Here is a 12,094-nt window from a genome sequence, read left to right on the forward strand (position 1 = left end):
TCATAATTTTGGAATCCTCTCAATGTGTTATGTTTTCGTTTAGTGAGGGGTTTTTTTTGCCATGTAAACATTTATTATGTAGTTAAAATCATCAATACTCAGCTTTATTACTTCTAGATTTTAAGTCACATAGTGTAGTTTTCCCTCACTCTTAGGTTATAATGGAGTTCTATCCAGGTCTTCTAGTACACATGGCTTCATTTGTACATTCAGATCTTTGATCTGTTTGGAATGTATCCATACTATTACATAGTTATTAGTCATTTTTAGTTATCTCAGTATCTCAATAAAAGCCCATCTCTTCCCCAGTTTTGAAATGCTATTATTGTATTCTAAAACTTCCATTTGCTTTGGGTCTAGAAAATAGAAAATATTCTGTTCCATTGGCCTGTTTATTCATGTGCCAACATCAGTTTTAATTATAGAGGTTTTTAATGTGTTTAACATTCAGTAACAGCTATCCTATTTATAAGCTGTTTCTTTACGTTAATTTAAAACCCTACCAAATTTTACCCAACCACTTTTACCAAATTCTCTTATTAATTGTAGTAGTTTTGGTTAATTCTCTTGGTTTTTCCTCTATGCATTTAATTGCTTTCTCTTCTCTCATTGCATTGGCAACTATACCTCCAATATAATGAAGTAATGGAAATCACAGCCATCTGCTTTTACTCCTGATTTTAGAGGGACTTAATTCCCCCTAAAATAAACAACTCCCTCTAAAAGCCTGACTTTTCTGACATACTCCTGGACAGACAGACAGTAAAGCTATTCCACTGAATAAAAACCTAACTTAATTGAACACAGGAATAGAAGGATTTTCACGTTTATTTTTGCTTCATGGTTACTGCTTTTGTAAGGCATCTGATCCATGGCAAAACTAATTGGTACTATACAAAGATACTTGTCTATTCTTGTCAAGTTTGGATTTAGTTTCAATTTATTCATAAACAAACATTTAAATCGAGAGAAAAACCCTTGTGACTGCATTATTAGGGCATGGTTAATGCATGGTATATGCATTACTTAAGCTGCTAACAGAAAAGAGATCAACTTCTCTATAGCAACCTCAAAAGCACAAATTTGCATTTTATGCAAAAATTCAGGTTTTATTTTTATTTATTCTTACATTGGTAGGAGCTGATGTCAGCAACTTAAAGGCAAGCAATAACTTGTTTTCTACCTCTTAGCTGAACAAAAATACACACAACGTGGCATTTTCATTAGGCAAGACTTGCTTTTTTACATTTCACACGAGAATGCAATGTTACCCTTTCTTGAACAAAATGACCAGGTTACTAAGGAAACCATCTTTGGAGGAAATGTTTAATACGCATATTTTATTTAAATAAATCCTCCAGTAGGAAATGGAGAATTCACTGCCTTTACTTAGAAGGCAGCTGTGTAGAGAGTTATCTGTCAAATTTATCTGTGTAGCTCACCAACATTTCCTTATTGGAAACATCAATATTTCCACATCACAGTTCCCCAAAGGACTTGAAAGTCTCAAAATTCTGTGTTTCCTTTCGCTTGCTTTTCTCTTGATTCCACCCAGGCCTTATTAATGGTTCGCTTCATATCATCATCTCCATCTTCATAAATTTTCTTTAGAACATTCATCAATCCCTCACTAGGATCTGTTTCAGTGTCATAGGAGGGCTTTCTGTTAAAAAGAGAACACATACAATCAATGGAGATATATATATATATGTATAAAAATTATCCCATGTACTGACAAATTTTATATGTATGATTACCAAGCATGGAAAGATACAAATCAGGTTGTTAAACGCTGGTAGGAAGTGGAGGGGTGGAGATAAGGGGAAGACAGAGTATCCAAAGATAGTCACAATTAAAACAGCATGCACAAATTTATCTTGACAAAAACAATATACACCCACACTTAGTGCATGGAAGAGTGGTCATCAAAACGGTAAGGGGTTATCTTGAGATGATGTGATTTTTAGCAGTAAAAATAAATGAGCATTTGCTTTTCTGAACTGTTTTAATTTTTTAAAAGCATGTTTTCCTCATATAATTTGAAAAAAATACTTTCATTGAGGGAAAAATATCATTACACATGGTCACATATTGACACTTTTTTAAATTAGAAAAGCCCTCCTCTTAAGCTTGAGATACATGGGTCTGCGCCTGGGAGTAAAAGCATAGTCCTTAATGTAGTCAATACCTCTAGTTCAATCAACGTCCAAACTGGGCCAATTAACTTTATATTTAATTCTTCACTCACGTCATTTATTGATTTTGTACTGGGCACTGGGGATACAGTAAGACAGCATCCTGCACTCAGGTAATTCATTCTAGATTTAAAACCAATCCCACAGATAGTGCTTAACTCTAGCAAACCACATACCAAATGTGTGCTATCAAGAGGGGAGGAGTGAGAGAAATGGAGACAGCTAACCGACTCAACGTAGTACAGTACCACTGCAGGAGATTTAAAGCAGAGGAACGTTTAACCTAAAATGGAAGTATCTTTGAACAAACATTTTTTAGAATAGCCATTACTAAGTAGGATAAAAATATTCTACCTTTTCACTCTATACCAATGATAGTGAAACTAACTACATATCAGGAACTTGTGTGAAATTCAAAAACCATAGAAGGGTATCTGGGCCTGTCTCGAACTACTGAAATGGAATCTCTGGGGATGGGCACAGAATCTATATAGAAGCACCACTGGTCCAGGGTTAAGAACTTGTAAAGCCAACCAAAACCACAAAGACCTCCTTAAAAAGCACCTTGCTGGACACGTGCCCTCTTCAGGTGGTTCTGACAGTCGAAAGCAGACATAAGATAATCAGGTTAGTCAGTAGACATTACAAGGCAGATGGTCCAATCACAGACTATACAACTCTATCATCCATCAAGACAAACTATAATCCCAGCAAAGAATACATTAAAATTCTTAAAGAAATGAAAGTAGACTCACTCTTTCTCTTTGCATTCTTTTTCAACCTGAGTCAGGTAGTCCCACCGTGTGTTTTCTGCTTTCTTTCTACATAAGATAAGAACTGTATCTGTCTTGACCTGGAAGAAAAGCGGGAAAACAGGTACAACTCAGAACAGGTGGAGATAAGCATGAATATTTAGAAAACAATTATTTACTGAATTAATAGAGTTACTATGGTGTACAGGACCTGTTTTAGGTGCTAGTAATACTTTTATGAATAGGCCAGAGTCCAAACACTCATGGAGGAGAAAGACCACAAACAAGTGAAACTGGAATACCTTCAAGTACTATGTGTTTGAAAAAAAGTAGTGTCAGGATTTTAGTCCTGAGAGTACTATAGTAAGAAGGATCAAAGATAGGCAGAAAATCAAATCCTAAGGCAGTATAGTATGGGTAAGGAGTTTGGGAGGTGAGAAAGCAGAAAGAGTAAAAATACACAACTCTTTCAACAATGAGGGGTGGAATGAGGAGTCTTTTGAGTGTTCCTTCAACTACGGGATCAGTGGATGAAAAAGGGAGCAGTGAGACACAAGCCAGTCAATAAATTATATTCTAATATTACCCTTATTCTGCTACATAACTCTACCTAAACACAGATGGCAGAATGGCATGTCTATATATCACATGCATTAAACTTCATTTACTTAAATTAGGTAGAAAAGAGGACTTACCTGAATTAGTGAAAAGTACGAGTAATAGTTTTTTAAAAGAGTACTTTTATAAGCTTCTACTAACTCCAACCAGGCTAAGTGCTGAAGTCTCTTTATGTATCAAAAACTTACACAGAGTGCTTCTAATAATAGCAACCACTAATTTAAGGACTTTATATATATTTCATTTCAGTATTTCATTTCAACTTTGTGAAATAAATTATTATTCCCTTTGTACAAGTAAGGAAACTGAAGTATAGAGTGATTAAATAAGCTGCCAAAGGTCACAACTAGTAAATGGCAAACCTAGCATTAAAATTCAGATCTCACTCTTAACCATTTTAAAAGTTTATTCCCCTCCTGATTTTCTTTCTTTTTTTTTGTGAGGAAGATCAGCCCTGAGCTAACATCCATGCTAATCCTTCTCTTTTTGCTGAGGAAGACTGGCTCTGAGCTAACATCTATTGCCAATCCTCCTCTTTTTCCCTTTTTTCCCCCAAAGCCCCAGTAGATAGTTGTAAGTCATAGATGCACATCCTTCTAGTTGCTGTATGTGGGATGCGGCTTCAGCAATGGCCGGAGAAGCGGTGCGTCGGTGTGCGCCCGGGATCCGAACCCGGGCCACCAGTAGCAGAGCGCGCACACTTAACCGCTAAGCCACAGGGCCGGCACCAGCCCCTCCTGATTTTCATGCAATATTCCTATAATAATCTATTCTTCTATAGCAGGGGTTGGCAAACATTTTCTGTAAGGGGCCAGACAGTTAATATTTTAGGCTTCACAGGCCACACAGTCTGTCGCAGCTACTTAACTCGGCCACTGTAGCACAAGAGCTCCCCCGACAACACATGAACAAGTGAGCGTGGGTATGTGCAAACAGAACTTTATTTAGAAAACAGACTACAGGTAGTAGTCTGCCGACTCCTGTAAGAGAGGATCAATTAATTCTAGGGCATCTCAATTCTAAATCGGCCAGGTTCAATTTAATGAGGTGTCACAGTATTATGATAAAAAAAAGTGCACTTACTTTTTTTGAACTGCCTTCCACAGAGATGGGTTTCAAGAGATTGTTCACTATCATGGAGTAACTCTTCCCATTTAGATTCTTTACCAAAAGATCAAATGACCTACAACACAATAGTGAATACATTATCTTTCTGGTTCTATGAAAGGTGCTCTACAGTTCTTGTAGAAAAGTCACCAGTTTTATTTTCACATGTGCATCTGGCCATGCCAGATGATAACTCATGCCTTCAGAGCAGGTGTCAAGGATAATTAATCCTAAATTAAGCAGAATTTTAGAAAGTGCAAAGAAACGAGTCCATAACAAGGCAATCTCTGATTTAATGATAACTGTCTTCCTCATTATGAGAACTCACCTCTCTGTGAAATGCACCTGCACATTCTCAGTGGGGACTTGATGAACTCCAGTTAAGGTAATGTAGATTTTCACAAACTTATCTGACTGATCCCATCCTAGTAACAACAACAACAAATGGGACATGAGTGAAGTCTGATACTATCTCTAGAACACCAAATGCATATGGCTCATCATAAAACTCAGTAAAATGAAAATCTAGTAATAGAAACACGAAAAAAATAAGAAAATTAATTTTCTAGATGAAGAAATTGAGATTCAAAGTGGTGATATAATCTACCCAAAATCAGGCATCTAACTAATGGTAGAACTTAGATCCAAATCCAAGTTTACTGAACACAAAGCCTGTGTTCTTTTTATTCCTTAGAATAATGTATGATCGTTAAATACATTCTTTAAGAGTAGCTCATTTCCCCTTTTTATGGAAATAATTTTGTCCAATACGTAAATATTGGTAATTCTCCACTAAGCTGGATGGCTAAACATCAGTACTGTCCAATTCCATAATCATTTCTACTTCTCTAAGCAGTTCAACACACACAATCCTAGCTTCCTCAACTCCCTTCCCTGGCAAGGGAGAAAATAAATTTAGAGAGTCCAGTTCATCCAAAGCTGTCAATCTGACTAAGCTACCATAATCCTACCACCTTCAGACCAGTTTCCTACAGTCAACTAAGTACACAGCGTATCTCCTATAGTACCTCTCTTCGGCACGACACACATTGCCCTCCACTATGACAATACTCAAAATACATGATGCCTTTCATGTCTATTTGTGTCCTTTGCTCATGTCATTCCCTTTCCTTTCTCACCCTTGCTGAACTCACCCTTCAAACTCAAACACCTTTTCTAATTCAGACTGTTCCTCACCTCCAGCAGAATTATTTCATCAGCTGTATTCCCATAAAACTTTATTCAGTTCAGTTACACGAACAGTTATAAGTACTTACTAAGTGCTAGATATTGTGAGCACAAAGAACAAGACTGCCCCTGCCCTCACGAGAGCTCATCACTCACTCAGATTCAAGTCGCACTGCTTCCAGAACAAAAAAGTTTACCATCTGTTGAGGGGAAATGGTATTATTACATTGTTATGGTATTAGCTCTGGCTGGGTCCCAACCACATCATAAGCAGGGACTGGGTCTTGGTCACTGCTGTGTATCCATGAGTCCAAGCACAAGAGTGGCACACACTAGATGCTCAAAAATGTTTCTTGAATTTAACTGGATTCCTCTCCTCAGTTAATATTGGTGGTGGTTTGGCAAAGTGAAATGCAAAACAGGGTGAAAACAGAACAAAAAGCTGTGTTCCATATATACTGAATGTATTTCAGAATAGGTTCCTTCTTGTTGCTACTCATCATTGTACTAAATCATCTTGCTCTTTTGTTAAAAGCTTCTAGAATGCATCCTTTCCTTTTTCATCTCTTAAAAAGTATCTTATTAAATAAGAATTGATGGGGCCTCTTTCAAACCACCAAAACACACACTCAAAACTATTTTAAAAATTAAGTTTATTAGTGGGTCACTACTGAGGAATTATGTTGCCTGCAGGCAGAAAGAATTGGATTTTAGGGGAGCAAGTCATACCGTAATTACTGATTTTCACGGTATAGCCCGTTGTAATGGGAGCAACCACAGCAGCTGGCTTTTCATTGTCAAGAAGTTCTGCTTTCCTCGGTGATTTCTGCTGCATCTTGTTTTTGATTTCTGTCTCAATCTTGGATTTTTCAGCTGTAAGGGCATCACGTACCCTTTTTCTAGTGGCTTTTTCCAGTAGCACCTTCACCTCTTCTAGATCTTTCTGTAGCTGTATTAAAATAAAAGATAAGTTAGCTATGATAAAGAAGGTAATAGTTTGATATTGTACCTACTGCTTATTTCAATTTACTGAAATAAGAGCTAAGAATTAAGAGGTTCATTTAAATTTTCTAGAGTTGGGTTATACCTTGGATTCTTTCCTCCAGCCTACTGAATTGTAAATAACTCAAGCTTCCTTTTTTTTCTTTTTTCTTTTTTTTTTCTTGTGAGGAGGATCAGCCCTCGAGCTAACATCCGTGCTAATCCTCCTCTTTTTTTTGCTGAGGAAGACCGGCTCTGAGCTAACATCTATTGCCAATCCTCCTTTTTTTTTTCCCCCACAAAGCCCCAGTAGATAGTTGTAGGTCATAGCTGCACATCCTTCTAGTTGCTGTATGTGGGACGCGGCCTCAGCATGGCCGGAGAAGCAGTGCGTCGGTGCACGCCCGGGATCCAAACCCAGGCCGCCAGCAGCGGAGCGTGAGCACTTAACCGCTAAGCCACGGGGCCGGCCCCTCCTTTTTTTTTTTTCTTAAAGGAAAACTTAATCTTGAAGTAACAGTACGTAATCAAACCTAAATTTTCCAGTTTAGTAGACTGTTATCTGCCTTTGTTTTAGAACATTTTATTTACAAGATACTTTTGTGATTTATAAACTAGAATAAAGAAATCTTAAAAAAAACAAAAAAGAGTTCATGAATTTCCTTGTAACATCAAGTCCTAGTCATCAGGTATTGGGAGTTTTTAAAATATTAAAATAAAAAAGATGCGTGACTACATGACGAGTGTGGGGAAATGCCACGGCAACTCGCCTGAGGTAACCCTCCACCTGCTGTCAGTGACTGGTCCTCACTGATCTTCCTACCCAGAGATTACACACAAAAAGTTCGAATTTTTTAAGACAAGATGAAAAAAATAAAGACATATTCCTGCTTTCAAAAAATCTTGTTTTTGAAGGTTCAGGTTCATCTTCCAGTCAGAAGTCCGGGACGTGGTTGCACAATGGAGGGAAAAACCTGGGCAAACACTCCGATATGCGATACCCTCCTGGATCACTGAAAACGCACCTGCCCTTTTCTTCTCATACCAATACATGGCCTCCCAAAATTTGTTTCTATTTTCTAGCAATAGAGCCAACATTTTATGAAGTTCAAGAGTTAGAGAGACTGTGAGAAAATTAATGGTCTTAAAAATGTTTTCCCAGTTATCCTGTCATACTGCAAAATGCATAAGATCTTTATAAACAAGGTATTCCTTTTTCTTAAAATAACTTTACATTCTGGCTTGATACTAGCAATCTGACAGGAAGACTCTTACATCACAGCCTGAGATCACACGAAAGGCTCAATATAAAAATCTTCAAATGCTTGATAACTCAGTATAATATCCTAAACACTGAGTTTGAAAGTCTTTGTTTCTTTTTTTTTTGTTTTTAACAATTTATTTATTTATTTATTTTCCCCCCAAAGCCCCAGTAGATAGTTGTATGTCATAGCTGCACATCCTTCTAGTTGCTGTATGTGGGACGCGGCCTCAGCATGGCTGGAGAAGCGGTGCCTCAGTGCACGCCCGGGATCCGAACCCGGGCCGCCAGCAGTGGATCTCGAGCACTTAACCGCTAAGCCACGGGGCCGGGCCTTTGTTTCTTAATAGTCTTATAAAATGCAGTAACAGAAAAACGAATGCTTTTCTTTTACCCAAGCCTTATATTATCTCATTTAACTGAGATGCCCTGTTTCACCTGTCTGCAACTGATAACATAGTACAGAATCCAACTGGGCCCAGTCTACTGTCCATACTCTACGCCCTCCCCCAAAATCATATTACTAAGACGAAAATAATTACAAACTCATCTTTTGAGCATAGAACCAAGATGCTTTAGTTCAAAGCAATCTTTTTTATTATAATGGTTTTAAAAAATTCACATTGATTCTAATACCAACATGATAAAAGTAATGAAATGTAAAATGAGTATACCTGTTCCTAGAGTTAAAAAAAGAAAAGAAAGGAAAATGTATCAAGTCTAAACAAGGCGTTTTACTTCTTGACTAGAACAGGAATCCTTTCTGTTGGAGATTCAGAAAAGAACTCAGAATGAAGCACGAGATTCCCAGGCCCCCTTTCTGGCCAGTTTTGGCTCTGAAGTAGTACACCAGCGAGGTCTTACAGCAGGCCTGGTTCAGGTAACTCCTCTGTTCTGTTACTGGCAGACCTGAAACCAGTAAGAGCGATCCCTCTGGTGCTTTTCCTGCACACACACTTTAAGAGCTCTTAGCTACAGCAGTTTCTCATCTAACTGATCTTGGCATTCATCTGTTTTCCTTATGCAAACTGCATTTCCCTTTCCACAAACATTCAAGCTTTATCGTCTAATCTATTTACAAATTCTTCACTAGAAGGCATTAAAACCAAAGTGCTCTGAAATGGGCAAAGGTCTTAGACATTTCTCCAAAGATACATACAATGGCCAGCAAGCACATGAAAAGATACTCAACATTAGTAGTCATTAAGGAAATGTACATCAAAACCACAGTGAGCTACCACTTCACACTCACCAGGATGGCTAACGTCAACAACAAAATACAAAATCCCAGAAAATAATAAGTGTTGACAAGCATGTGCAGAAATTGGAACCTTCATACATTGCTTGTAGAAATGTAAAATGGTGCAGCCATCTGGAAAAGAGTTTATCAGTTTCTGAGAGTTAGTTATCATATGCCCCTGCAATTCGACTCCTAGGTATAAACCTTAGAGAACTGAAAACATAACATTCACGTAAAAAGTCCTACACAAGTATTCCTGGCAGCATTGTTCATAATAACCAAAAAGTGGAAAGAATCCAAATGCCCATCAATGATGAATGGATAAACAAAATGTGCTAAATCCATACGATGGAATATTATTCAGCCATAAAAAGGAATACATGCCACACCATGGATGAACTTGAAAACATTATGCTAAGTGAAAGAAGGCAAAAAGCAAAGGCCACATATTCTAAGACTCCATATATACGAAGTGCCCAGAATAGGCAAACCCATAGAGACAGAATGTAGATTAGTGCTTGCTGGGGCGGGGGGAAGGGAAATGGGGAGTGACTGCTTAATGGACACTTAGGTTTCTTTTGGGGGTAATGAAATATTCTGTAGTTAGTGATGGTTGTGCAACACTATGAATATACTAAAAAGCACTAAATTGTACACTTTAAAATGGTTACAGTGAATTTTATCTAAAACACTCCCCCCCCAAGTGTCCCTAACTGTATATTTTTAAGTACCTCAATTGAGAAAGTCCCTTACTTGGAAGAAGATTAACACTGAGCTCCCCATAGGTATGACTGTCAAGTCACTTCAGAGATTCTTCCTCGGGGCCCATGGTAACCCAAGTCCTGTCTCTATCACAACAAACTCGTGGAAGTTATTCAGAATAATACTAAACACATACACACCTTTTCTTCATTTTAGGCAGCTTCTTAGATTTATTTGAGATTTCTCAGGCTTGTTCATATTGAGGAAAAAATTTCCAGAAAACAAATCCAGTTAATACACACCCAACACTTCACTGTGAATAAGTGTTAGGTATTGACAGGCTACTCAGGCCAGGAAGAGCGACGCAAGAATCATTATTCCCATTTTGTACCCGCGCAAACTACGTCTGCAAACAAGTTAAGCTGCCCCTGTTCAGAGTTCATCGAGCTTAAAAGAGAAAAAGACTATTTCCTACCGCTAGTTACAACTTTCCAATGTATTTACTTTTAAAAACGCATATAGCAGACTGCTCTGCGCCCAGCACTGTTTTCAACATTTACAACAAGCACTCCGTCCTTCTCACCCTCGGAAACGGATACTCCTGCGGCACGGCGCAGCACCGTCACCTGCCCAAAGTCACAGAGCTGGTCGTCCGTGTAGAGAAGACACGAGGAGAATCCAAGTGCTGGGACCCAAGACTGCTCACCTTCCCAGGGCTTCCCAGCACGCAACGACACCCAGGTTTGGCCATCAGCTTTAATTTAACGAGGCCCTCCGTCCTCGGGCCCGTATAACGGGAGCGGAAGGGCCCGAGGAAAACGCGACGGTGACCGGCGCGCTCCAGGCCACCAGCGGCACCGCCGGCGCCGAGGCTCACGACACACCCCCGTTCCCCACCCTCCGGAGGGCCCGCTGAGCGCGGGCCGGGGCCGAGCGGCGATTTTCCCGGGAAGCGGAGGCCCGCGGGGCCGGGCGGCACCACGCGCCGCTGCAGGTGCGCGAGCGAAGCGCGGGGACCCCCGGGGCAGCTCAGCACGGGCGGGGGCGCTGAGAGCCGCAGCAGGGCCGGGAGGAAGGCGAGGCCGGCCCCTTACCTCCTCCGGAGCTGAAGCCATGGCCGGGCTGGGTCACGCGAGGCCGGGGCTGCAGACGCACCAGGGAGAGCAGGAAACGCCGCCCCGAGCGCGCTCCGCCGAGCGCAGACCGCGGGCACGAGTCGCAGGGCTCGCAGCCTGTGCGCACACCCGACCCTGCGCGAGACCGCGGCCCGCCTCCCGCACGCGGCGCCTCTGGAACCTTCGCGAGCCCGTCGCCGCGCTTCCCCGCCCCCCGAGCGCCGCCCGCTGAGCTCAGCCCCGCCCAGCCGAGCCTGGCCCGCTCCGCCCGCCGAACCTCGTAGCAACGCTCAACTCTCGCGAGCAAACTGACAGTTCGAGAAGAGTAACGCCTCTTCCTCTCCGCCCCGGGAACTGAACGTTTAATACTTTGACCCCGTTTGCCCCGGCTGCGCAGTCGCAGCTCGGAACCACTGCCTTCCGTACCTTAACCCCACCCCGGAAGTAACGTACCGATCTTCGGGGTCCAAATCGGAAGTTGCCTAGAGAGGCGGCTGCTTCCGTCCCCTCTAGGACACCGGGCCAACGAGGCAGGCATTTTTGTCTGGGGGTAGTCTGTGAGCCTTTGCGAGGAAAGGACGAAATAAGGGGGAGCATGGGCAGCCTATTTATTTTAAAACGGGAACGAACGAGGACGTTAAGTGTGGGGGCTCCTTTGGTTTTTCAGTGGGTTCTGGCGCTCTGGAGACATCACCACGATTTAGCATCTGCGACGTGGCGGCGTCATCAAGGGCTGCGCTGGGAGGTGGGGTTGAGTTCGCTACGTGACCGGACCCCATGTCGCAGCCGAGGGTTAAGGTTTCCCGTACGAGGCGCCTCGCCCTCCGACGGTTATTGTGCTTCCGCCTTTCCCTCGTGACTGTCGAAGCCCCTCCCTGGTGCCTTCGCCCTCTTGACCAACTGTTCTGCGAGTCTCTGGTTCTCACCCGGGTTTG

At 41.3% G+C, this 12,094-nt stretch overlaps 1 protein-coding gene across 2 annotated transcripts; it reads right to left on the reverse strand.

The window, feature by feature from the left end:
- Positions 1–1,101: 1,101 nt before the first annotated feature.
- On the reverse strand, positions 1,102–11,305 carry CACYBP (calcyclin binding protein). Of its 2 annotated transcripts, XM_058540012.1 has the most exons (7): positions 11,139–11,305; positions 10,245–10,293; positions 6,590–6,809; positions 5,001–5,097; positions 4,649–4,748; positions 2,951–3,048; positions 1,102–1,663 (listed from the first exon to the last, which is right to left on the reverse strand). In XM_058540012.1, exons 3-7 carry the CDS (start codon positions 6,693–6,695, stop codon positions 1,507–1,509), a joined length of 558 nt encoding a protein of 185 aa, XP_058395995.1. In that variant the 5' UTR covers positions 6,696–6,809; positions 10,245–10,293; positions 11,139–11,305; the 3' UTR covers positions 1,102–1,506. The 2 variants fall into 2 exon arrangements, with proteins under 2 accessions (XP_058395995.1, XP_058395994.1); XM_058540011.1 differs by lacking the exon at positions 10,245–10,293.
- Positions 11,306–12,094: the final 789 nt, after the last annotated feature.

This window comes from Diceros bicornis, chromosome 4 (assembly GCF_020826845.1).
Source record: "Diceros bicornis minor isolate mBicDic1 chromosome 4, mDicBic1.mat.cur, whole genome shotgun sequence".
NCBI classification, from domain to species: Eukaryota; Metazoa; Chordata; class Mammalia; order Perissodactyla; family Rhinocerotidae; genus Diceros; species Diceros bicornis.

Excerpts from the sequence above, each read along its gene's own strand:
- CACYBP (XM_058540011.1), bottom strand. The coding sequence starts at position 11,159 with ATGGCTTCAGCTCCGGAGGAG. Across the intron at positions 6,810-11,138 it reads TGGCTTCAGCTCCGGAGGAG|CTACAGAAAGATCTAGAAGA; the intron begins GTAAGGGGCCGG and ends ATTTTAATACAG. Across the intron at positions 5,098-6,589 it reads CGTGAAAATCAGTAATTACG|GATGGGATCAGTCAGATAAG; the intron begins GTATGACTTGCT and ends TGTTGTTACTAG.